This window comes from Protopterus annectens, chromosome 7.part0 (genome assembly GCF_019279795.1).
Source record: "Protopterus annectens isolate FY-2018-M chromosome 7.part0, PAN1.0, whole genome shotgun sequence".
NCBI lineage: Eukaryota > Metazoa > Chordata > Ceratodontiformes > Protopteridae > Protopterus > Protopterus annectens.
Genome location: NC_056739.1, coordinates 1,734,745,720 through 1,734,771,938, shown reverse-complemented (window position 1 = coordinate 1,734,771,938; position 26,219 = coordinate 1,734,745,720). Strand labels below are relative to the sequence as shown.

At 45.3% G+C, this 26,219-nt stretch overlaps 1 protein-coding gene across 2 annotated transcripts in view; it reads right to left on the bottom strand.

The window, feature by feature from the left end:
• Positions 1 to 26,219, bottom strand: part of UNC45A (unc-45 myosin chaperone A) — a 1,636,854-nt gene that overhangs the window by 1,075,968 nt on the left and 534,667 nt on the right. For both annotated transcript variants that reach the window (XM_044078271.1, XM_044078272.1), the window contains one exon: positions 6,274 to 6,442. In XM_044078271.1, the coding sequence (XP_043934206.1) occupies positions 6,274 to 6,442 (169 nt within the window). The remainder of the gene's footprint in view (positions 1 to 6,273; positions 6,443 to 26,219) is intronic.

The window sequence follows — 26,219 nt, the reverse complement described above, 5'->3', positions numbered from 1 at the left end:
CTGAATGATCCTTGAGGTTGCCCTCTACCCCTCGGGCGCCTGTATCTGCCTCTTTGAGGTCTGTCCGTGGCTGGAAAGGACCAATTTTTTAAAGGCCAGTTTCTGCTGAAACGTGAAGGTTGTACCTGCAGGAAATGTTTCACTGTTTGCATTGATCTCGCTTTTTCCTCCATTTTCTTTAGTACCTCCTCAGCTTTAACACCAAACAATACATCTTTTTGAAGAGGTGCATCTAGTAATTTAGCTTTGACATGATCTGGTAAGGCTTGCTCTTTGAGCCAAGCATGTCTACGTATGACAGACCCTGTAACAGCAGCTCTACATGAGGCCTCTAAAGCATCAAAACCACACTGCAAGGTATGTTTACCCACTTGCTCTGCACTATGCAACAAATCCTGCAACTCTTTTAAATCTGGTTGTTCTGGTTGTGTCATTTTGCTTTTCAACTCAGATAACAAACTGTTGATACTTTAACATATGGAACTGACAGTTTAATGCCCTCATGGTTAAAGTGGCCGAGGTATACACCTTTTCCCCACCTTTCTAAAGCTCTGGAATCTCTCTCTGAAGGTAATGGGTTTTAGCAGTAGAGGCCTTAATTCCCTTGGGACCCTGTGAAATAGTTTCTGGGTCAGCAGTATGGCTTTTGTATAGGAACTGGTGTGAATCAGGAACCCGGTAATACCTGTCTGGTTTAACAGGAGCTGGAGGTAAAGAATCTGGGTTGAGGCTGGCTTCTGTGTACACATCATCTAATATATCTAAAACAGGAGGGATAGCCAGAGGCCTATGCTGGGGGAGCAAGAGAAAATCCCTGAGCCTTTTCTTGGAATCTGAGTAATCTTGGCCTTCCCAGTGAAAGTGTTCCCTCAAAGTATGTAGGGCTTCCCCAAAAGAGTAATCCTCAGGGGGGGGGGGGAGACCGAGGGAATAGACTCCTCTGCATCAGAGTCTTCAAAAGGAGAATAGGTATAAGTCCTGGTCTTCAGAATGTTCAGAGGTAATAGTGGCTTGATCTGACGAAGGATAGTCTTCCTCTAATCTGGGCCTTTTGTCCGAGGGGGGTTGAGAACCCCTGATAAGAGTAATCAAATCCTCAGCCATTTTGAGCATCTGTTTTTTAGGCATGGGGCCTTGAGAGGGGGTCTGAGGTCCCTGTTTTTTAGTTTTCATGGCTGCTTTAGATTTTGTGAAAGCTTTAATAGAGAAGGAGGAAGGCCTGAAGACACCTTGAGAAATGGCAGGCCTGTCTAAACTCTGAGTTTCCCCGCCAAGAGTGGCATCGGTATCTGTAGTTGGAATGGGGACAGAGGAGCCTGCGACCTCGGGTACTGAAGACACCGGTAATGAAGTGTCATCGGTACTCAGGGGCTATGTAGGTGCCTCGCTGAGAACTGGAGAACCGGTAGTCGGCCTTAGCGTGGTGTCAGTAGAAGTCGCGGACCTCATATGTCAGTCCTTATCTTTGCGTTTTTTACTCAAAACTGGAGTCGGAGTATCCAACGACATAATATAATTAAATTTTTTACCAAAATAGTGAAGGGCGAACTCCGCCCAACGCTTAATAGTGCGTTTGTTGAATCTAGCACAAAAACGGCAGGCCGAGACGTCGTGGTCTGGGCCTAAGCAAGGAATACAGAAAGAGTGGAAATCCTTATGCGGTATTTGCTTCCCACATGAAATGCAATTATTAACTTTGTCTGACATCGGTCTGAGGCAAGAAAAGTTTCCCCAACGGGGTACTTAACTTTCAAGAAGACTTCGGCTGAAATATTTTCGTAAATCTCAGGAGCTGGCCGACCGGCACTTGCGAACTGCTTCTGCTTCAGGCACCGCGCAGCAAGAACAACTGAAGAAGATGGCGTCGGCTGGATCTTTGATACCCCTGCCGCACTGACGTCAGGGAAGAAGCGACAACTGACGCCGGACCTAGACTTTGGAATTCGGCCGACCGAGGACCCGCCTGACGGCAGGATAACCCCATCTGTTATGACTGCAGCTGTATGCACGATGAACATCATTGATGTGCAGATGTACCTCGTGATCTTGCCACGTGCCTTGGACTGTCCTGCCAAGATAATGCCTCTCCCCCATCTGGGAGGTGTCCGTGGTCACCGTGGCCACTGGAGACATAGGAATCAAGCTCCTCCCTGTCCAGATTGGCAGAACATAGTCACCAGCGGAGGTCCAGTTTGCACCGTTCCGTGAGAAGTATCAAGTGGGAAAGAGGAAGTTTCTGAAATGACCATTGGGCGGAAAAGAGCCATTAACGAATCCACATATGTAACCTGGCCAGAGGCACCAGCATGATGGTGGCGACCATGGAACCCAAAAGCTGGAGAACTAACCTGGCTTGAACTCTTTTGAGGGGCAACAGTGCGTGGATCTGAGACTGCAGAACCCTTATTCTCTCTTGTGGTAGAAAGGCTTGCATCTGAACAGAGTCTAGCTCTGCGCCTATAAAAACAACATGCTGTGAGGGCAGCAAGGCAGACTTTTCCCAGTTTAAAGTAATTACTAATTGCTGACACAGTGCTATGGTAGTCTCCCTGGCTTGAACGAGCAGATGCCTAGTGGGGGCGGTGAGAAGCCAGTCGTTCAGACACGGAAACACCTGGAATCCCTGACGTCTCAGGTGAGCTGTCACCACTGCCAAACACATGGTGAACACCCTGGGGGCTGTGGTGAGACCAATGGGCAGGGCACGAAACTGGAAGTGACTGGCTCCCAGCAGGAAGCGTAAGTGACTCCTGGATGCCTTGTCCGTCTTGATGTGGTAGCAGGCATCCTTGAGATCGATGGAGCACATCCATACTCCTTTTTCCAGCAATGGAAAAATGGACTGAAGCGTGACCATTCGGAACTTGGACTTCAGAACGTAGTGATTCAGTCGACTGAGATCCATAATGGGTCTCGGGTCCCCTGTTCTTTTCGGCACCAAAAAGAGTCTTGAGTAAGTTCCTGATCCGATATGGTCTGAGGGTACTGGTTGGATGACTCCTTTTTCTAGCAGCTTTGTAACTTCTAGTGCTGCTTGATCCCGTTGACTGGGTGGGACGTCAGAGATTCTCCTGACTGGAGGGGGTGTTGATACAAAGGGAATAGCGTAACCTCTGGTAACTATTTGAAGCACCCAACGATCCTGGGTGATGCTTTCCCAGGCTTCCGGATGCAACGAAATTTGGCCCCCGACTGGCTCTGGAACAGCACAGTCGGGCAACGCCTCAGGAACGCTGGGAGGAAGATCCGCGAAAGGAATTGCAGTTGTGGGGGCTTCCTGTGCCTCTAGGACGGCGTCTTCCAGAATAATTTCCCCCTCCTCTGCTTCTGGAGGGGGACTCACCTTGAGCTGTAGGGAAAGGCCTCTGAGACTTCTTGAACCACATTTTCCCCCCTCTCAGAGCCTTGGGGTAAGGCCTAGATGGGAGAGAGAAACGGGCCCCTACGGCAGATAGTGTCTTTCCCTCCTGTTCACATCTGGTGAGGGTGTCCTTCACTTTGGTCCCAAAAAGAGAGGACCCATCAAAGGGGGAGTCAGTGAAGGAAGACTTAAAGGCCTCCGTGAAATGACACAGGTGCATCCAGGCTTGCCTTCTGAGAGCTACACCTGAGCTAGCTGCCCTACTTGCCCCTTCAGCTGCATAAGATATGAGCCTCATGGATGAGTTGACAATGGAACCAAGGGTAGACAACTGGGCATTAACAGTTTGCGTTACCGCCTTGGGCATGTTACCTGTCAGAATATCTCCTAGCTCCTTAAGGAGATCTCTTTGGAGCCGAGTGAAATGGCAAAGGTAATTCAGCAACCGCAAGGTAAAGGTCGCCGAAGACAAGGTACACTTCCCGTACCGGTCCATACTCCTCGACTCCTTGCTAGGAGGATGGACAGAAGAAGAAGCCTCTGCAACTTCCTGCTAAGTGGCTGCCGCCACCACCAAGGCATCTACCGAAACCCCTTTGGTCAGGAATTCTTTCTCCAGGGGAGCAGAAAGGAACTTATTTGGACATCTGGGCACTGGTTCCACGGAATCAGGGTTCTCCCACACCCTTCGACAAATCAAATCCAGGAGTTCGTCGAAGGGTGGAGACACCCAGGAGGCGGAGGGTTGAGCTCCAAAGGCCTTGAGGAATACCGACTCCTCCTCAGAGAGGGTCTTGGAAGGCCAGTCGACTCTCTGTCTCAAAATCTCCAGGATGTCGGAGAAAGAGACATCTGAGGACGACTTGGGGGACCCCTCTGACTCCTCGAGGTCGGTATCAGAGGTGAGGGACTCGTCCTGGGAGTCTATGTGCTTCCTCTTGCACAACTTCTTTCTGGGGGGCTCCTCAGGCACCGAGACTCTGAGGGGCCCTCGGAAAGTAGTGGACCGCTCAAGGGGGTATCCCCAGACCTTTGGGCTCTGCCATCCACGGATAGGGGGCGTCAGAGGCTCTAGCCGGTGTGTATGGGGACGGAGTGACCGATCCAGGTGATGTGACTAATGATCTGGCCAGTGTGCTCCTCATGACCTCGAAGGTAGGTCCCCCGAATCCGAGGACCAACCCCGTCTCCGAGACCATGACTGGAGTCGAGATTCCCCGAGCCGATGCACCAAAAGGGAGACTCGGAACCGACAGGAGTCCTGAGATATCCCCCTCGGGTCCGACTGAGGAAACCCGAGTACCGAAACCAGAGGACGGAGCCAACGCCGGCTCCGACAGACTCACCTGGGGTATCGGGGCTGACACAAGGACATCACTCGGTGCGGAGCACTCTGGCTCTGATGACACATGGGTGCTCGGAGGAGGAATCATCGTTACCAGGACAGGGACTGGCTCTGGAGCCGACTGGGTTGGAGCCGAAAACAGTTTTGCTAACACAGGCGACTGCAGGAGCCTCTGGACCACCCTATCCACATCCAAATCAGACAGCCTAGAGGATTTGGAAGAAATCGAAGGGGATCGGGATCTCCTACCTGGAGACTCATGCCTGACACTGGGTGACCGGCTCCGAATAGGCCCCAATAATATCGGAGCCGAGGTCAATTCCAGTACAACAGATACCTCAGATACAGATAATGGAGCTGAGGAGGTAGTATCCATAACCAAAACTTTCTCCTGCGGCCCCGAGGACAATGGAGCAGAGGAGGCAGTATCCACTTTTGAAACCTTCTCCGAAGGCTCTGAAGAGGCAGACGGAGCCGGAGATCTTTTCTTGGCCTTAGCCAGCTTAGATTTAACACTAGAAGACGAAGAAGGATCTAAGGCCTCCTCAAAGGCAGGCTTAACCAGGCCCTTCAAAATCAGTTTATTTTTTCTTTCCTGCAGTATCCTAGGGCTAAACACGTGGCAAAAATTGCAGGACTCTTGTAGGTGAATAGCACCCAGACAATAAACACAGATGGAATGGCCATCTGTAATGGACACTTTATAGCCACATTTGGTACACTTCTTAAACCAGGAGGGTTTATGTTCTTTCTGCTCTTTAGACATGCCGACAGAGACAACACAAGAGGAAGGTGGGAAAAACCAAGACACACTAACACCAAGTAAACTCTAAGTTAAACGTTTCTTGGAGGGAAAACTACCCACAACTCAAAAATCAGCACACACAAAAAAAAACAAAAAACAACACTGGAGAGGACTAGGTCCTCTAACTTAAATGGGCCTAGCCCACGAAACAGAGGGATACCACAAACGAACACAGTCCTCACAAAGCTCACAAGAACTAGTCAAACAAAGAATATTAGCTATTAAAATAGCTTTTGCAATACAAATGACTACTAAAATACTTTGAAAAGTATTTGAAAGGGTACTTAGCCACAGCCAAGCGAGACCACATCCTAACTCTACGAGCAGCAAACGAGATCTGGGGCTAGGGCGAGGTGCATCTTGGGATACCGGCTCCGAACCCGTGTGTAAAGAATGGAGGCAAGATAGGACCACATACCATCATAATTTTTTTTAATCCATGAGGAAACTCTACATACAGTGAATAACTTCAATCTCACCCCATGGTATTAGTTAATGACGCAATTATTACTGTAAAAATATGACAGTGGCTAAAGGTCTACCACAAGACCTTACACAAGTTTACTCATATGTATTCTTAATTTGTCTCAAAGCATCACTTAAATTCTGCATTTTTATAGTAATTTTTATAGTAATTTCTGTTGCATTTGTATTTGACAATTTATGTACTACTGTGCAGAGATACATTGATACTGGATGTATTTATGCATATCGTTTATCTGCAAAAATATAAACAAAAATAGGATTTTTTTTTTTACTTACCAAGCACAACTGCAGAATCCTTTACTTGAATTCTTTTTTTTGAACCATCTGTCAGTGCCTCAATCATAACCTGCAGTACATTGCAGGCTGCAAGAGATAACTGTTCGTTGTCCATTCCCATTGCGGAAGAGAAGCATTCCATTCCCAGGGTATTTAGGATTGCCATGGTCTGCACAAAGTTAGTAAAGCACAGCAGTAGAAAAAAAATGGTAAAATAGTGAATTGGTGGGCTCTTGATAAAATACATGCCTAAAATTCCCAACACAGTGTGCATGTGAATATTTCTAAGTACTTTAGTCAAAGTAGCTGTTGGACACCTGCTTTCCCTTTAAATTTGGAATGTTATACTTGCATCCTCATTACAGTAAAATAAACTATTACAGATTCTATTTTCTGTACTTTTTTAGGACCCGCAAAAATATTTTCCGTAACCATGAGTGATATTCCATTCTGTTTAAGTGAGGTTTGCAAAGATAATCACTTTTACTAATCAAAACAATTTCATTTAATTACGAGATTTACAAAAATTAAAGTTATGTACTCACCATAACCATACATTTGTGTTGTTCAGTTTCATTCTTCCTCAGCTAATGGGCCAAGGAACAGACTTTGCCACATTTACTAGACTCTCAGATCCAACTCTCGAGCTCCTCCCTCTACCCTCAGTTCCCCCATCAGCCTGCTATACCTCAGATCGGCTTTACTGCCTTAAAAGTCCTAGGAAAAACTAACCCTAGGCTAAGGCAAAGATAAGACTAGTATTAGATTAACCAGGGTTCAAAACTGGAGCAGAAGTTCCACAATAACCATAACATCACTCCAGGAACTAACAGGAAGAGGGATGGAGAAATGTTACTGTGAGTACATAACTTTATTACATGATGTCCTTTTCATTAGGTCCTCAACTAATGGGACAGAGTCCCCAGCTACATGGATTTTAGGCGGCCCTCATGGAAAATTATTCCAGAGTACTGCAGAACCAAAGGCAGGCCTGCTCCTGAAAGTCAAACCCAATTTGTAATGAGCAATAAAGTTTTAAGCATTAGGCCAGGTAGCTGCTACACAGACATCATCAATAGAAGTTCTAGACCAAATGATGGAAGATGTAGCCATGGATCTGGAGAAGTGTGCTTTAGGGGTCTGAGTGTGGTCAAACTTTGTTGACTGTAAACATAGGAGATGCAGTCTGTAAGCCATCTGGCTAAGGTAACTTTAAACTGGTTTGCCCAATTTGTTTGGGGAGAAAGAGACAAATAATTGCTCTGACTTTCTGAAATCTTTTGTTCTGCGGGGATAAAAACATAGCTGCCTTTGTACATCCAAAACATGGAGCATGCATTCTCCTTTACTATAAAGTTGGGGAAGACAACAGGCAAATTAATGGCTTAATTAATATGTTTCAGAGGCTACTTGAGGGAAGAAGGATGGGTTGGTCCGTAAGGTAACCCTGTCTTTGTGAAAAATGAAATAAGGAGATTTGGAAGAGAGAGCCTGGAGTTCAGAAATTCATCTCACAAATGTAATGGCCACCAGAAATCAGTTTTCCAAGATAAAAAATTTACATAAGACTTAGCAGATGGTAAAAAGGGTTTCTGAGTTAACTCTTGCAGTACGACTGTCAAATCCCAGGGAGAAGTGTGGTCCTTCACTGGGGGACTAAGCAAGAAAGTACCTTTGAGAAATGGCTTGCACAATTTTGGAGAAGCTAATGAATGCATACAAATGAAAGTAGATATGGCTGCCAAATGTACTTTGATAGTAGAAAAACTAGAAAAAACTAGCTCCTTCTTAAAAAATTGATGCTAAAAAGTTTAGGACAGCAGAAGTAGGAGCAGTGAAGGGATCCGGTTCTCTCTGTAGAGCCAAAACAGAGAATCTTTTCCATTTACATTTGTAGATCTTCCTTGCGCAGGCCTTGTGGGAAGACAGAAGTATCTGTTGGACTGGGCAGAAAAGCCTGGCCTATCAGTGGAATTGGAGAAACCATGTGGCCAATTTGAAGCCTGTAATGTCCAGATGATCCACCCCTAAGGGATGAGACAGAAGGGCTAGACTGGGCTCCAGTATCCAACCTGAATAGCAAAGGTGAGATCAAAGGAAGGGGAATCACACTTGAGGCCAAAGGAGCAATGAGGATAACTGTGCTCTTGAAGTGCCTTCTGTAAGAATTTGGGAATTGTAAGTATTGGGGCCATACTTCTCAACTATCCAAAATTTTCGCAGAATATCCAGATTTTTGCCTTATATTTTTGGTCTGTTCCTCATAACATTTGTGGCAAATCAGTGAGGATTGAATACATTAGATAATTACAGGCATTTGAATTTCAGACTTCACATCCTTCAGAAAATGCATAAAAACACAAGACATTTATTCTAGCAACCTTTTAAGTTTGTAAGAGCAATATTTAAAAATAGTCCCTATTTTGGGAGCTTTGTCTGGCCATTATTTTTGGCTTTGCCCAGGTTTTCTGTGCCAAGAGGTTGACAGCTATGATCAGGGGGAAAAGCATAAAGAAGACCGGAGAGCCAAACGTGGAATACAGCATCTCTGAGTGATTTCTCCACAAGGTGGATCGTGGCAAAGAACTTGCTGCAATTGTTGTTGTGGGGAGATGCAAAGTTAACCCCTTCGATGGAAAATTCCCTCTGCCAGAAACTGACTGAGAAACCACTCTTGAGGCATCAGAATGGACTGCTGAATTTGTCTGCTAGCATGTTGGATTTCCCCAGTATTTGTGTTGCCATAAGAAAGTGTATTTAGTAATGACTGCCAATGTCCAGGAGGGTTGCAGGTGCTATCCCTGGTAAGAATTTATGGTGCCCCATCCACTCGTCCAGGTTCCTTTTGAACAGTGTTGCAGAGATGCTCTGCTTCACATGAACTGGTAGCCTATTCTGAAGACTCAGCAGTCTCTGGGAGACTATCTGTCCTTTCAGCGTGTCCTATTCAAGTTGCAGGCCATATTTAAGTCCCTGGAACAGGTAGCTCTAGTACCATTTGATTTACGGATGTGCAGGAAATTATTAAGCTTGGGTCAGCGATTGCTCAGTAATTCAGACATAAGGCTTCCCTAAGAAGTCTATACGATACTGAGTATAGTGACACGGGCTTTAGTTAATTAGTGTAAGGCACATGCTGGAGTCCCTTGATCTTCTTTGTTAGAATCCTGTGAGTTCTCTCCAATTGCTGCAGGTGCTTTGTATGGTACATGCCAAAAGGGGAGTTATATTCAATTATGGGCCTGATTAGTGACGAGCACAGAGGGGTTATAACCTCATTTGTTCTAGAGGCAATCCCTTTACTAATTAAGCGGGCTTTGTGGAAAGCTTTCCTTGCTACAGTAGACGCATGGTGGTTAGACTTAAGGTCGCAGTCTACCTGTGATCCCAGATCCCTTACCACTTCGTAGGTACATTAGGGTAATGTTGTTTATTTGATAGTGTAAAGGGACTTTTTTTTTATTTTTTTTACTGAAGGTCTGCTGGCTGATGTGGAATCACCCACTTTGATAGTATGTGTCTGGTTTGTGAGCCAGCTGGCAACCCATCTTAGAACGAACGGGTTTAACCTTCAGTTTGCTAAGTTTACTGGTAATGCCTGATTGTGGGATTGTACTGAAGGGCCTTGGCCAAGTGGAGGTATGCTGTGTGCACAGATTTGCCCTTGTCAATGGCCCTGGTCACATTTTTGAAGAAATTCACCAGGTTTAACAGGCAGGATCTGCCTTTGATGAAGCCTACTGGTTTGGATCCAGGGTTTGGAGGTAGCCTATGTCTTTTTTTTTATGACTGAATACACTACTTAATACTGATGCTAGCTCCTGTTTTAGTTTGTTTAGAAGACAGCCTTGGATGCCATCTGGTCCCATAAAGGCTGTGTTTTTTGCCTTAGACAAGGCTTTAATAATCTGCTATTTGGATATGTAGGGTTGGGGGGAAGTTTGGAGCAAGGTTTGTGATAAGTTTGGAGGGGATAAGGGAGTGAAATGTTTGCCAGAACTGTCCACCAGCAGGCTTTCTATCTCTGCAGGATCAGTGAGTATGATACAATTAGTCACTAGTTAGGCACATGCTTGGGTTCTACCTTTTAGGCTGCATACATAGCTGTAAAAGGCCTTATGTTTGGCTGTGATTGCTAAGTTTCTCTCAGAGATACCCTTAGAGGATCTGACATGTCTAATTTGCCTGATGAAGCTGAAGAGGGTGCTTTTCCATTGCTGGGGCCTTGCCTCAGTTTTCTTAGATAGTAACTTTTTGCATTTATTGTTGTTTGTTGATGCAGGATGTCCAACAGGGCAGCTTGTTTTTACTTGGGGCTCTGGCTTTGATTCTCTCTGCAACAGCCAAATCTATACACTTATACAAGTGACTGTACAGGGCTTTAGTGTAAGCTTTGTTGCAGTTACCACTTCCAGATGGAGGCAGGGCTTGGAATGCATTTATACCCTCCATTTGCTTTGGTGGAGTTTTTCAGTCTGACTTCGAACTTAGTGAGTTCTGGCGTTAGTGCCAGTTTGAAGGTGATAGATTTATGGTCATATTTAACTAATGAACGTTTGACAGTTGCGGTGGTACATCTGTCATGTTAGTGAGGACCAGCTCTAGTACGTTTGTTCCTCTTATTGGGGTTTAAACGGTTTGTTCCAGGGCATTTGAGTTAAAGTCAAGGAACTTCTGCACTAGTGAGTTATGGCTAGAGTAGGTTTCCTAGTTGATGGTGGGATAATTGAAATCCCCCATGACCAGATTGTTTGGCAATATTTGGATGGACTCCAGTTTGGGCAAGTAGGCCTTGCGTGCATCATGATCCATTGAGGAGGATCTATAACTAGCTATGACTTGAATGGTGGTCTTACCCACAGTAATCTGAACTTGGAGTAACTCCATGGACTTGTCCTAACTAGCTGGGAGGTGAATTTATCTCTAACATAGATAAGCACCGCCTCCTTTGGTTCTCCCACGTTCATTTTGTGGTCTGAAGGTGTGTAAGGCATTGTAGTCTTGCAAGGCCTGGGTACTCTCTGAGGCCTAGAACCAGGTTTCTGTGACTGCACAGACATCTACATCCTCCAGTGACAAGAGTGCTTCCAGGGTGTGCAGTTTTTGGTTTAAGCACCTAGCATTTAGAAGCATAACCCTTATTTTGTTATGACTGGCAAGTTCCACATCTGCAATTTTGTTTTTCAGACCTTGCCTAAAAAAGGCACTATGTGGGGAGGTAAGGCGACCATGTCATCCCAGGCTGACAGAAACTGGATCCCCTTTGAATGACACCAGAAAGTAAGCCAATTACTGAAATCAATAATTTTTGTTTATACTGTGCCATCATTCTAGGTGAGGGTAATAAGCTCCTCAAGGCTATGGACATACCTGCCTGGAACACATACTCAGAAAGCTCAATCATGTCTCTCTCCATAGAGTCCAGTGAGGTACGTCTCAAGTTCACTCCAACATGAGCTTTGACAAAGTCATAATGGTAGCTGTTGCCGAGAGACCTGAGTGCATGCATGATCTGATGAATCCTGGTACCAGACAGGCAGCGGACCATGACTTTCTCCTTATCTAACCAGGTGAGTGAGGCATCCATGTGTCTCACTATGGAGTCTCAAATGACAAGAAGACTTGATTTATGAGTGTTATGACTTAAGGGCTTGATAGGTGAGACACAAGTTAACTATGGATCTTGGGTGCTGCAGGAAGTGTGTTAGTTGTAGCCAACTTGTGTTTTGGAGGTCTCTGGTGTTTTGGAAAGGTTTTTGAGAGAACTTCTGCGTATGTTGATCTATGTGTTGGATGCATACTAGTAGTAGTACTGTGTGTGTGAGTAGTGGTAGGTGAGTTGACAACCTCTTCAGTGTTACTGTTTCATGTGCTAGAGAGCAGGGATTCAAGATTCTTGGTGTAGATACATCTCTCGCACTCTATACTAGAGTGAGTTATTAGTAGAGGGTTGTCAGTGTACATGAGGCAGTTGCTACACTGCCTCAAGAGACCCAAGTCAGCAAGGCTGGCACAAGCAAACAGGGGTAATCCAACTGTCCAAAATGCTAGTTTTGAAGAACTGTTAACACAAACGGGATGCTTTCACAACTGATCTAGGAGGTGTACTGTAGATGGGTATTTCTGACAGATTTTTGGCCGGTGGTTTAATAGGACACAGCTCACTAGCAATACTTCCTAGACTGGAAATGTACTAAAGATGAGAACTACACTAACAGAGTCACATGATACTGGACAGCTAGTTCCCACACTAGAAACGCCAACTGGCAAAAAAGATAAGATCTTGTCCCCCACTGTTTGTTGACATACCATATCACTGTGGTATTATCTGTAAACACCTTGAGAGGTCCTTGGGAGAAAAGAGTTTGAAAGGCCTGAAGAGCAACCAGAAGAGCTTTCATCTCCTTGATGATGATGTGGTCTTTCTGTTGGTGAGGTACAACCAGATTCCCTGCACCTTTAGGAGGCCCAAAGCTGCTCCCCATACCATATCTGAAGCATCTCTGAACAGCTCCCTGAGAGGGAAGAGGTGGATGAAAAGGGAGCCCTGGACTGAGAGTCAACTGCTGAATCCACTACTGAAGTTCCTACTTGGAACTATGGAAGAACAGGAACAAGAAATTCGAGGGATGAGAATGCTGAAGCCAAACTTGACTTTAGAAACCACTAAAGTTTTCTCATGTGGAGTGAGGCAAAAGGGGCATAGGAATGGTGGATGCCACGAACCCCAGAGCTCTCAGAAATTCCCTTGCTGTTACTGAGGTAAGAGGAAGAAGGAATTGAAAACAGGAAACAGGAAATGGAAGTTAGGGCCTTGGGAGGAGGCAGGGATGCCAGCATCGGAACACAGTATGGATCTTGCACCCCAGAAAAATATTATCCTGAAAAGGAGTTGTGACGCACCACCACTGGACCAGTAATCATAGAGCCTCAATCCTCACCACTGGCAACAGTAGGGGAAGTTCACTGACAGGATAACAAGTACATTAATAGTATTTCCAGATGCAGCTCTCTGCATCAAGTGCAATTTCCCTTAAGAGCACACAGAGACCACAATCAGTCTGGGGCTGGTTTTTCACTCTTTCTCCAGATCTTCATTAAGACTCCCCACTGGCACAGCTATAGACTTGAGATCTCAACTGAGTGATCAAGCCAAGACCTCTGGAAACCACTCTGCCCAACCATTGCTTCATGTCCCTACCCAAGTAGCTGACACACACACATACTCTGAGGTTTGATTTATACAAACACACACACACACACACACACACACACACACACACACACACACACACACACACACACACACACACACACACACCTAGGAAAGGCTGGCACAGGTTCTCTTCTGCCCAGACTCTAAGGTAGTTGTCACTACCACTAGTCACTCCTGCCAGCTACCTTAAGGCTTTTCCAAGGGTACCAATATACTAAGTGATATTACTATTAATACAAATGGTAGTTTGACCAAGAGCAAGGCTATAAGGAGTGGCCCACAAAGTGTCACCAAATAAATATGCAAGTACTCTCAGAACTTAAATATCTCTACACAGATCAGCCACAATGAAAGGTTTTAATATTATAATAAAAGAACAAGACAATACTAAATATATATTCACAGTGATATCAGAGTTCAAAGCCACAAGAAATATTTAAAACAACATTGCAGATAGTCTCAAATAAATAAAGAAAAACATCTACACTAAGCTTTGCTATATTCCGGACTATATCCAAGAGAATTACTCTATAACCTAAGAACTTACTAATAGGGCAAGGCAGATGTGGCAAATGGATCTTCTAGTTGTTGTCAGGTCCAAGACAGAATGCAGAATGCTCTATCTCACTCAGAGACTTCTCAAAGTAATATCTAAAATATTACTGCTGGGATAGCTTGCAGAATTACATCATTTCTTAACATCTGACTTCTAGATCACAGGTCAAAATCCCCTTTGCTAGAAGCTGGCAGCATTTAGCATCTACCTGTACAAATATACAAAGGCTTCTGCTCAGACCTTTGGCAGATGCTGAAAGTCATAAAACTACATTCCTGAACATTTCAGGACTAGTAATTAGTTCACACTAAAGGCAATACAGAAAGCTTTCTAGTACAGACATTGTGTCTCTTGCTGCATTGAAAACTGAAAGATACCATCTTTTATGGCCTAGCCATTAAGTAATTTTGTTTCAGTTATTTTTCTAAAATTTGCTGGACTGAGGTTAACCCTCCAGTTTCCTCTGTTAAAACAGATATATTTAAACAGTTACAATAGTGCATGTACACTTCTGTTCTCTTCCAGTAGGGCACACTGTGGATGCATTTCAAACACACTTTATAAAATACAGTTTCAATACATGTCTGTACAAACCAGTTTGGTATACAGATGACATATAGTTCTAATACAGTTGCAACACAAGCATCTTATATAAATCATGTCGATATTCACAAATGACATACAATTATTTACAAAATTCCAAACAGCTGTGCTGGCAGTATCTCCTTTCATCACAGGAGTCAGAAAGGTCTTTTTGACATTTAAAGTGAACCCCAGGCTCTGCAGAAGGGAGACGGCGAAAAGAAGATTTTGCAACAAAGTCTCTGGAGTGGATGTCTGAAACAGGAGGTCATCCAGGTAGGGAAAGACTTGGAGCCACCTTAGCTTGAAAAAAGCAATCACAGGAGTGAGGCACTTGCTGAATACCCTTGAGGCAGTGGAAAGGTCAAGGGGCAAAGCAGAGAAAAGAAAATGCCAGGAAGCAACTGAGAAATGTAAAAACATCCTGAAAAGGGGATGAATTGGGACATGAAGACAAGTGTTCTTGACGTCCACAGACACCAGAAAGCCTGAAGAAGAGGGAACAAAGTCAGAAGAGACAACATTCAAAAATAGGGGACACTGAGAAAACTGTTTAGATGACAGAGGTCCAGAATAGGTCCTTCAAGTGCCCTCTTTCCCGGGCACCAAATATTCTGGAGTAAAATTGTATTATTTTTTATATATTTATTTGACATTTGTTTATTGGGAAAGTCCGAACGGGCAGGAAGAGTACAGTTGTGCACACCTACCATAAATTTAGATGTTTGAGTGTATTCAATGTTGCAGTCATCTCCTGTGGGTTATCCCTGCTGTGGTAGCCCTCGGTAGGCCCTAATACCAGAGTCAATGTTTTTGTGCGTTGGCTCCTGTCGCCTGTAGTCTGATGTCAGGTCATCAGTGCTATAAAGTAAGGCAGCCGAAGTCATTACATCAGTTTTTCTTGCCCTAACCCATCCGAAGCACAAGGGAAAAGAGAAAAGTGGCCCTGGTGGCTAAAAGCCACCTTGGGAAGCATGTATCCCCTAGGGGAAGATGTTAAATGGGGGATGGAGGGACGGAAACCAAGACTGCAATAGTGAATACACTCAAACATCTACATTTATGCTAAGTGTACACAACTGTACTATGTTCTTTGCATTTCACTGTTGCAGTCATCACCTGTGGGAGGATTCCCAAAGCTGAGGAAAAGTGTGGAAGGATAGAGTCCAAGGTATGGGACAGGAGGCCCTGCAGAATTGCAGAGGCAAACTCTGCCCGAGACTTAGAAAAGAGAGGTAGGTGTTAATGCTTTGTAAAGGTATGGACAGAGGTCCAGGTGGCCGCTTCCAAGATGTCCCTTGGTGGGTACTCCTCTGAGGAAGGCAGTGGAAGTGGAGGTTGCCCTAGTGGAGTGGGTACAGATAGACTTAGGGATGGGTTTCCCATGTAGTATGTAGCAAAAATGGATACAGTGTGCAATCCATTTGGAAATGGTTTGTTTTGAGATGGGCTTCCCTTCTGCCCCTGGGGCAAAGCTTACAAGAAGCTGTCTGTTTTTCTGAAAGGCTTAGTGTGGTTCAGATAGTATCTGAGTTGTCAGTGCACATCTAGTGAGTGAATAATTATTTCCACCTTGTTTTCTGGGTTGGGAAAGAAGGTGGGAAGGTGTATGGCCTGGTTAAGGGTCACATCAGATACCACCTTGGGCATAAAGGATGGGTTAGTCCTCAGGGAGACTTTGTCTGCATGGAAAATTATGAAGGGCTCGACAGCCATGATAGGCTGAAGTTCCAAGACCCTTCTGGCTGAGGTGATAGCTAGCAGGAAGGCAGTCTTCCAAGAGAGGTATTTCAATTCTGTAGAAGCTGCAGGTACAAAAGGAGGTAAGGTTAGTTTTTCTAATACATAACAGAGATTTTAATAGAGAAGAAAGAGAGGCCACTATTGAGCAGCTCTGCTAGGTAATCCAGGATGAGAGGCATGGAAGGTTGAGAGGTACTGGCTCCTTTTGATTATTTCCAGAAGAAGAATCTTTTCCATTTTCCTGCATATGATTTTCTTGTGCTGGGCCTTCTGGCCTCTGTAATGATGTCCAGGACCGGTTTGCTTAACAAGGGACTCATTGTTAGTCTTTACTCTATATAAACCATGCTGAAAGTTTGAGAGTTTGTAGGTCTGGGTGCAGTAGCTTCCTCCTCTCCTGGGTCAAGAGGTCTGACATCAGGAGAAGCAGCTTTGGGGACTGTAAGGTCAGACTGCGTAATAAGGGGTACAAATGTGGTCTGGGCCAATCTGGAGCAATGAGGATGGCCTTTGGTCTCTCCTCTCTTATTATGATCAGAAGCTTGGGAATAAGGGGCAGAGGAGGGTATGCAGACACTAAGAGAGAGCCCCAGGGGAAGGTCAAGGCATCTACCTTCAATGCTAGGAGGTGATACTCCCTGGTACAGAAATTGTGCAGCTGGTGGTTGAGGTGCGAGGCAAAGATGTCCACTTCTGAGGTTCCCCACTCCTGGGTGATTTGAAGAAAGATTTCTCTGTGGAGCTGCCATTCGTGAGGGTCCAGTAAGGTTTTGCTTAGGTGGTCCGCCAGAGTTTTGTTAGCCCTTGGTAAGTATTGGGCAGTTAGGTGTAGGCCCATGGAGGTGGTTGTAAGCCAGAGACTCATGGCTAACCTGCACAGGGGGTAAATTGGGTGCTCCCCTGCTTGCTGATGTACCACATTACTGTGGTGTTGTCTGTTTTTATAAGAAGGACCCCTGGCCTGAGATGGGGTTGGAAGGAAGTCAAAGCATTTTGCACTGCCATCATTTCTTTCTGGTTGATGTGCAAGTGAAGTTGTTGGGCATTCCAAAGCCCTTGGGTACATCTGCCTGGTAGGTAAGCACCCCAAGCAATGTCTGAGGCATCAGTGGTGATGGTCTGGCCGGAAGGGCATAGGATGAAGGGAAGACCCTTGTTCATGGCACAGGCCTCTGCCCACTAGAGAAATTCGGCCCTTATACAAAATATAAGAGGGAAAGTGGTCTCTAGGGACTGAGAGTGCTTGCACCAAAGGTTCTTTAAGTACCACTGAAGTTTCTCATGTGTAGCCAAGCGAGAGGGATGAGAAGGATGCAAGAAGTCATGTATCCCGGGGCTTGCAGGAATGTCCTCACAGTGAGGTGACTTCTGGAAGCCAGCTGGGTGAAGTAGAGTGGCAGGAAGCTCTGCTTTTCTGGGGATAGGAAGGCCATTTGGGTTGCTGTGTCTAGCACAGCTCTCAGAAAAACAAATATTCTGGTGGGGTTTTGCTTTGATTTTTTCTCATTGATGGGGAACCCTAGAGAAGTTAAGAGTGATTTGACAAAGAGAAGATCCTGGAGCAACTTTTCTTTGCACTCTGCTTGAATGAGGCAGTCATCCAGGTAAGGGTAAATCTGTTTATTTCCCTGTCTGCAGAATGCTATAGCCGAGGCCAAGCATATGGTGAATACTCTGGGAGCAGCAGATAAGCCAAAGGGCAGTGCAGAGAACTGCAAGTGTTGATAGCCTGCTCTGAAGCACAGGAATTTTCTGCACGATTCCCTGATGGGGATGTAGAGGTAGGCATCTTTTAGGTCTAGTGTTACAAGCCAGGCATTTTGTGTGAGTATAGGTAGAAGCTGCTGCAAGATTAGAATTTTGAATCTGGGGACCAACAAGGAGGTGTTCAGTTTGGAGAGGTCCAGGATGGGACGCCAAGTGCCCTCTTTTCTGGGAACAAGGAATAGTCACTCAATAATAGTAGAAACCTTTCCTGTTTGATCTGGAGGGACAGGTTCTACTGCCCCCAGGGACATTAGGGTTTGGACCTGTTTCAATGCCTCTGCCCACTGGTTTTGGGGTAGGTCTGGGTACTCTCTTGGAATAGGGAGTTCGCTGAAGGAGAATCTGTATCCATGAGAAATGATTTTTAAGACCCATTGGTTCTTGGCTAGAGAGACCCAATTGTCCTTGATGACTGTGAGCCTTCCTCCCAGTTTTTGATGAGTGAAAGGAGGGCAGAGGGGGGAAGGAGAGTCATTGTGAGTGTTTGCCGTAGAAGCTTGGCTTAGAACTCGCTGCATTAGAGACGGACGTGGTCCATTGTTTGCTTCTTTGCTGGCCCTGGGATAGAGACCTGGATTGCTTGTCTCTGCGTGGCTTACCTTGGCCCTGTCTGCTAGGTGCAAGGAAGGCCGAGTGCTTAGACAGAAAGTTACTGCTGAATTTAGGAGGTTGAACTTGAAAGAAATCTTTTACTGTCTGCATAGATTTTGTTTTGTCTTCCATCTTTTAAAGCACCTGTTCTGCGTTTTCCCCAAATAGGTGTTCGTTATCTAAGGGGGAATCAATAAGTTTAGACTTGACATGATCAGGGAGAGGTTGTTCCTTCAGCCATGCATGTCTTCTAATAGATCCTGCAACTGTTGCCCTGCTAGATGCTTCTAGGGTGTCATATCCACATTGAATGAGTGTTTGGCAACTTGACAAGCAGAGTGTAGTAATTCTGCCAGCTCTTTTGAGTTGGCACCATTAGGAGAGGTAGTAAGCTTATGTTTTAATTGTTCCAAAGTGTATTGATATTTTAACATATGGAACTGACAACTGAGTGCTCGGATAGCTAAGTTTGCAGAGGTGTATACTTTCTTACCCCATCTGTCCAGAGCTCTGAAGTCTTTATCAGAAGGAAGAGGATTCTTGGCAGAACTTGTCTTCGCTCCTTTGAGTCTCTGTGTAATGACCTCAGTGTCTGCAGCAGGATTCCTGTACAGGTATTTGTGAGAATCCAGTACTCTGTAGTACCTGCCAGATTTAGTTGAACCAGGAGGCAGGGCATCAGAGGCTAAGCTGGAATCATGGAAAACATCATCCACCACTTCCAAAATAGATGGAATAGCCAGGGGTCCATGCTGGGGCAGGTCCAGAAACTCTCTAAGTCGTTTCTTTGACTGTGAGAAGTCTTGAGATTCCCAATGAAAATGTTCCCTGAGGGAGTGAAGGGTTTCCCCCGAAGGAGAGGTCATCTGGAGGGGAGGCAGAAGGGATGGATTCCTCTGCATCTGAATCCTCATAAACAGTAAGGGGATGTTGTTCCTCTTCAAAAGCAGAATAATCCGATTCCCCAGACTCTTGGTCTGTCATAATGTCTGAAGAAGGATGCCTTTTACTTTCTGGAGTGGGGGCCTGAGTACCTCGGATAAGGGAGATGAGATCCACTGCCATTTTAAGCAATTGAGTTTGGGGTGGGGGAGAAGTAGCAAGATGGTGGCTAGAAGCAGATTTCCTAGGAGTGGCCTGGCTTCTAGGCCTGAGAGAATCTGTCGATCTCTGAGAAGCGGTAGTCATATGCGAAGATGTTGTTTTTTTGTCTAGAACAGAGAGTGTGAAAGGCCTCCTCAGAAGCTGGTGGCTGCATCGCAGCTCCGGACCGAACCGAGTTAGAGACAGCCAAAGGCTTGGAAGACAAAGTGGATTTCTGCAACATACCAGACTCCGAAAGGGTCTCGGCAGAGGCCTGCAAAGAAAGCGAGTCATGCATCAGGGGCTGCAAAAGCACCTCACTGAATTCAGGAGAACTGACAACTTGTTTAGCGGTAGCATCATCAGAAGGCTTAGCCTTGTGTGGCCTGTCTCTATGTTTATCTCTACGTTTTTTCGGAATGTCGACAGATTATTGGCTGATGGACGCCATAACAGAATTCGAAGATGGAACACGAAAATAATTGTCTACAAAAAGAGCTCTACGGTGAATGGTTCTCGCATTAAACAGGCACAGAACCAGCAACAAGGGACATCATGGTTTGGGCCTAAACAAGTGATGCAGTACGAATGAAAGTCTTGGTGTGGGATCTGCTTTCCACAGGCGCGACAATTGTTAAGTTTTTTGGACATCGGTTAGAACAAGAAAAAATGGTCCCCAATGGGGTACTTAGCTTTAGACGTTTTATGCTGAGATTCAACTTCTGGCAGTAACCAACCGGCACTTGTGCAAACTGCTTCTGTATAGGCTCCATGGCAAGAAAAACGTAATGACAACAGCTGCCTTGCTTTATAGCACTGATGACCTGACATCAGACTACAGGCGACGGCAGCTGGCGTACAAAAACATTGACTCTGGTATTCGGGCCGACCAAGGGCTACCACAGCAGGGGTAACCCACAGGTGATGACTGCAACAGTGAAACACGAAGAAAGTACAGTTGTGTACACTTACCATAAATGTAGATGTTCAAGTGTATTCACTGTTGCAGTCATCACATTTGGGCTTATCTGCTTGCACTAGCCCTCAGTAGGCCTGATTATCAAAGTCTTGGGTCATGCATCGGTTGCTGTATCATCTTCCATGACGTCAGGTAGTCAGGGATATAAAGCATGCAGCCAATGCCATTACATCAGTTTTTCTTGTCCCAGATGTCAGGTGCCCCCATAATGGGAAGCAATTATATATACAAGGTTACACCTCCAACAAAAAAGTAAATACACCAAAAAGCTTTAAATATAGTAAGCAAGAATAGAGGTATAGCCAACAGTTAGGGGACTGGAGGGAGGGTAACTAGGACTGCAACAATGAATACACTCAAACATCTACATTTATGGTAACTGTACACAACTGTACTATCTTCTTCATGTTTCACTGTTGCAGTCATCACATTTGGGTAGATTCCCAAAGCTAAGGATGGGAGGAAGAAATTAGATAGCATTACCAGCTATAAGGCCCTGCGAGGCTGCAGTGGCAAAGCCAGCTCTGGATTTAGAGAAAATTGGCAAATGGTAATGCTTGGTGAAGGAATGTACAGAACTCCAGGTAGCAGCTTCTAGGATGGCCCTGGTAGGGACACCAGTGAGAAAGGCTGTAGAGGTAGATGCAGCCCTGGTTGAATGTGGTCTAATGCCTTGTGGGGTAAGTTTTCCATGGTGCTTAAAGCAGAAATGAATGCAATGGCCTATCCATTTAGAAATGGTTTGCTTTGAAATGGCCTTCCCCTCTGCCCTTGCAGCAAATGCAACCAGCAGTTGTTCAGATTTCCTGAGAGGTTTAGTCCTGTCCAAATAAAATCTAAGTTGTCTGTGCACATCTAAGGAGTGCAGTACTTGCTCCCCTTTGTTCTGTGGATTAGAAAAGAAAGTTGGCAAATGAATGGATGGATTAAGGGCCACACTGGATACCACCTTTGGCATGAAGGAGGGATTGGTCCTAAGGGACACCCTGTCCACATGAAAAATGATGAAAGGCTCCACTGCCATGAGGGTCTGCAATTCAGACACCCTTCTTGCTGAAATGATGGCTAAAAGGAAGGCTGTTTTCCAAGAAAGGAATTTCAACTCTGCATTTGTAGCTGGCTCAAAAAGAGGAAGAGTGAGTTTTTCCAATACAAAGTTAAGGTCCCAGGCTGGAGTAGGGGCTCTCCTGGGTGGTCTTACGTTTGTGGCCTCTCTGAGGAACTGCTTCAGCAGTGGATGGGAGAAGAGGGGTGGTTCTGTGTTGTAATGAGCTGAAATGGCTGAGGCATGAATTCTGATGAAGGACAAGGAAAGGCCCTTGTGCACCATCTCAGTTAAGTATTGAAGAATCTGAGGTAAATTGGGCGTTGCTGTGCCTATCCCAAGCTTGGTTCCAGGAACAGAATCTTTTCCATTTTTCAGCATAGGATTTTCTAGTACTAGGCTTCCTTGCCTCCAGAATGACATCCAACACTTGCGTACTGAGGGATGGTAACGGAAAGATTAAGTAATTAGCCAGGCTGCCAGGTTCAGGGTTTGAAGCTGCGGGTGCAGAATCTGGCCCTCCTGCTGAGACAGCAGGACAGGGGTCATGGTGCCAGCAGTGACATGCTGCGCAAAAGGGGGTATTAGTGTTGGCGTGGCCAGTCTGGTGCAATCAGTATTGTCCTTGGTTTGCCCTGTTTGATCTTTAGTAGTACCTTGGAGAGGAGAGGCAGAGGGGGGAAGGCATAAACAAGTTTTTCCAGGTGAAGGACAGGGCATCCACTTTCCAAGCTTGTTTGTGGGGAGTCCTTGTGCAGAATTTTTCCAATTGGTAGTTCTGGGGGAAGGCAAACAAGTCTATATCTGGGCACCCTCATTTGTTTCTCAACATGTTGAATATCTCTGGGGTCCATGAGATTTCTGCTTAGGTCGTCTGCCAGTGTGTTTAGCTTTCCTGGCTGGAACTGAGCCAGTAGGTGCACTTAGTAGTGCAATGTTGTGGTCCACAGAGCCATGGCTAGTCTGCAGAGAGAGTATGAGTGGGTCCCCCCTGCTTCTTTATGCACCATATAACAGTGGTGTTGTCCGTCTTTACCATTACTTGCTCTGGAAAGATGTGGTCCTTGAAGGCTGTCAGAGCATTCTGGACAGCTAACATTTCTTTTTGACTGATGTGCAGGTGCATTCGATTTGGGTTCCATTTGCCCTGAATGCAATTCCCTGCCAAGTGAGCCCCCCATGCATAGTCTGATGCGTCTGTTGTTAGGGTTTAGGTGGCAGGGGGGGTAGAGTGAATGGCATTCCCTTGTTTTGGTGAGAGGCGTCTGCCCAACAAAGGAACTCTATCTGTAGACAAGGAATGATAGGAATCATTGCTTCTAGATCCTGAGAATGTTGACACTATAGGCTTTTTAAATACCATTGTAGTTTCCTCATATGCAGTCTTGCATATGGAATTAGTAGAATGCAGGAGGCCATGAACCCCAGGGCTTGCAGTATTTTCCTTGCAGATAGCTGGGTCTTTGTGGCCAGTAGTTTGAAGTAGGCTGTCAAATGAACTTGTTTTTCTGGTGTGAGAAAATCCACCTGGGAAGTTGTGCTCAAGCTTTCTCCCAGGAATACAATTTGTTGGCAGAGTACCAGATGTGATTTCTTTTGGTTTATCGTGTACCCCAGAGAAGTTAGCAATTTCTGTACAAACGCCAGATAATTCAATAGTATGTCCTGGCTTTCTGCCTGAATTAGACAATCATCCAGGTATGGATATATTTGGATATTTCTTTCCTGCAAAATGCAAAGACTGGAGCTAGGCACTTTGTGAATACCCTGGGCGCAGTAGATAAGCCAAAGGGCAGTGCAGAGAACTGACAGTGCATGTAGCCTGCTTTGAAACGTAGGTAGCTTCTGCAGGATTCCCTTATTGGGATGTGCAGGTAGGCTTCCTTTAAATCCAGTGTTGCCAACCAGGCATCCTTGCCTAGCATAGGAAGCGGCTGGTGAAGAGTTAGCATCTTGAATTTTGGGATCACCAAAAATGTGTTTCGGATAGAGCGGTCCAGTATAGGATGCCAGGAGTTGTCTTTTCTGGGCACCAGGAAAAGTCTTAAGTAGAAACCTTGTCCCCTTTCCTCTTCTGGAACAGGTTGAATAGCCCTGATGCTTGAAAGAGAGAATTTGCTTTTGAGCCTCTGCCCACTGATTTGGGGAAAGGTCTGGCCAACCATTTGGGGTTGGTAAGGAGTGAAAGTGGAATCTGTATCCTTGGGAAACTATATTTAAAATCCATTTGTCCTGGGTAATGAGTTCCCAATGTTTTGCCTGCCGGGCAATCTTTCCCCCTAAAGGAACAGTCAGTTGTGCAGGGCTAGGAAGATTTAAGTCATTGAGACAGTTTGCCATAGGGGGGAGTCTTACCACTCCCTGTTTTTGAAATGGGAGCCCCCCACTGCTTAGCCCTGTGTGTACCTTGGGACTGAAGCCTGGGTGTTCTGCTGGTTCTGGGTTTGGACTGAGAAGGCCTGGAAAAGGCAGGAAAGGACCAATTTTTAGACGGCCAATGCCTACTAAATCTGGGAGGCTGCACTTTCAGGAAATCTAACAGTTTGTATAGATTTAGCTTTTTGCTCCATCTTTTTAAGTACTACTTCTGCTTTGTTGCCAAACAGGCGGTCTTGGTTTAATTGAGCATCCAGCAATTTGGCTTTAACATGATCTGGCAAAGATTGCTCCTTAAGCCAAGCATGCCTTCTAAGTACAAACCCAGTGAAAGCAACCCTGCAAGATGCTTCTAGTGAATCAAAACCACACTACAAAGTATGTTTTCCAACTTGTTCAGCAGAATGCATTAAATCCTGTAAATCTTTATTTTCAGCACAGTCAGGAATCAACATAATTTTCTGTTTAAGCAATCCAATAACATGCTGCTGATATTTTAACATAGGAAACTGGCAGTTTAAGGCCCTAATGGCCAATGTAGCAGAAGTGTATACCTTCTTACCCCATCGATCCAGCGCCCAGGAATCTCTATCAGAGGGGGTAGGATTTTTGGCAGTAGTAGCCTTAATGCCCTTGGGTCCCTGTGAAATGGTATCAGGATCCGCAGTAGGATTTTTAAAGAGGAACTTGTGAGAGTCAGGAACCCTGTAATATCTGTCAAGTTTTCTGGGAGCAGGAAGTAAAGAGTCAGGGGCCAAGCTAGATTCTGAAAAGGCATCATCAACAATGTCCAGTACAGGGGGGATAGCTAAAGGCCTGTGTTCGGGCAGAAGTAAGAAATCCCTAAGCCTCTTTTTAGAATCAGAGTAATCCTGGCTTTCCCAGTGGAAATGCTCCCTAAGAGTATGTAATGTTTCACCAAAAGAGCAATCCTCTGGAGGGGAAGCAGAGGGAATAGAGTCCTCTGAATCAGAATCCTCACAGGTAGATAAGGGTAAATCCTGGTTGTCAGAGGAAACAGAAATTCAGAATCCTGATCAGAAGAATCATAAGCAAACTCAGTCCTAGGTCTCTTACAGGGGGAAGGGTGGCTTCCCCTGATTAAAGTAATAAGGTCTTCAGCCTTTCTTATCATTTGTTTTTTAGGCATAGAGGCCTGACCATGCGGTCTGGGCGTCGGTTTTCTAGGCATGGATCGAGTTTTAGGCCTTGAAGAAGAGGATGGTGGTTTAATATGCAAGTCAGTAGGTCTGAATACATCCTCAGAAGCCGGTGCCTGCACAGCGGCTCTGGACCCATTCAAGGTAGAGACATCCGCAGGTTCCACACTTGAATCATCTCGCAGCATACTGGACTCCGAATGGATCTCAGTAGAGGCCTGCGAATCTGACGTAGTGGGTATCAAGGGCTGCGAAAGCACCTCACTGAGTACCGGTGAACTGGCAATGAGCTTAGGAAAAGCGTAGTCGGCAGCTTTGGACCTATGCTGTCTGTCCCTGGCTTTATCTTTGCGTTTTTTTTGGAATGTCAGTAGTCGGGTGGCTTACCAAAGCCATATCTGGATACTTGAACCCAGTACCAAAATATTTAGAAGCGTAAATAAACAGACTACGAATAGTCCATTGTTTAAATAAGGCACAAAACTGACAGCAAGGTATGTTGTGGTCAGGGCTTAAGCAAGGAATGCAGTACGAATGAAAATCTTTATGAGGTATTTGCTTTCCACAAGAAATACAATTATTGACTTTTACTGACATTGGTTTAGAGCAAGAAAAAGTTTCCCCAACGGGGTATTTAGCTTAGCTGAAGACTTTGGTTCTGAAACTCGAAAACTAAAATTTCAGGAGTCGGCCGACCGGCACTAGCGAACTGCTTCTGCTTCGGGCACCGCACGGCAAGAAAGACTGATGTAATGGCATCTGCTGCATGCTTTATACCCCTGACTACCTGACGTCATGGAAGATGAGACAGCAGCCAACACAGGACCCAAGACTTTGTTAATCAGGCC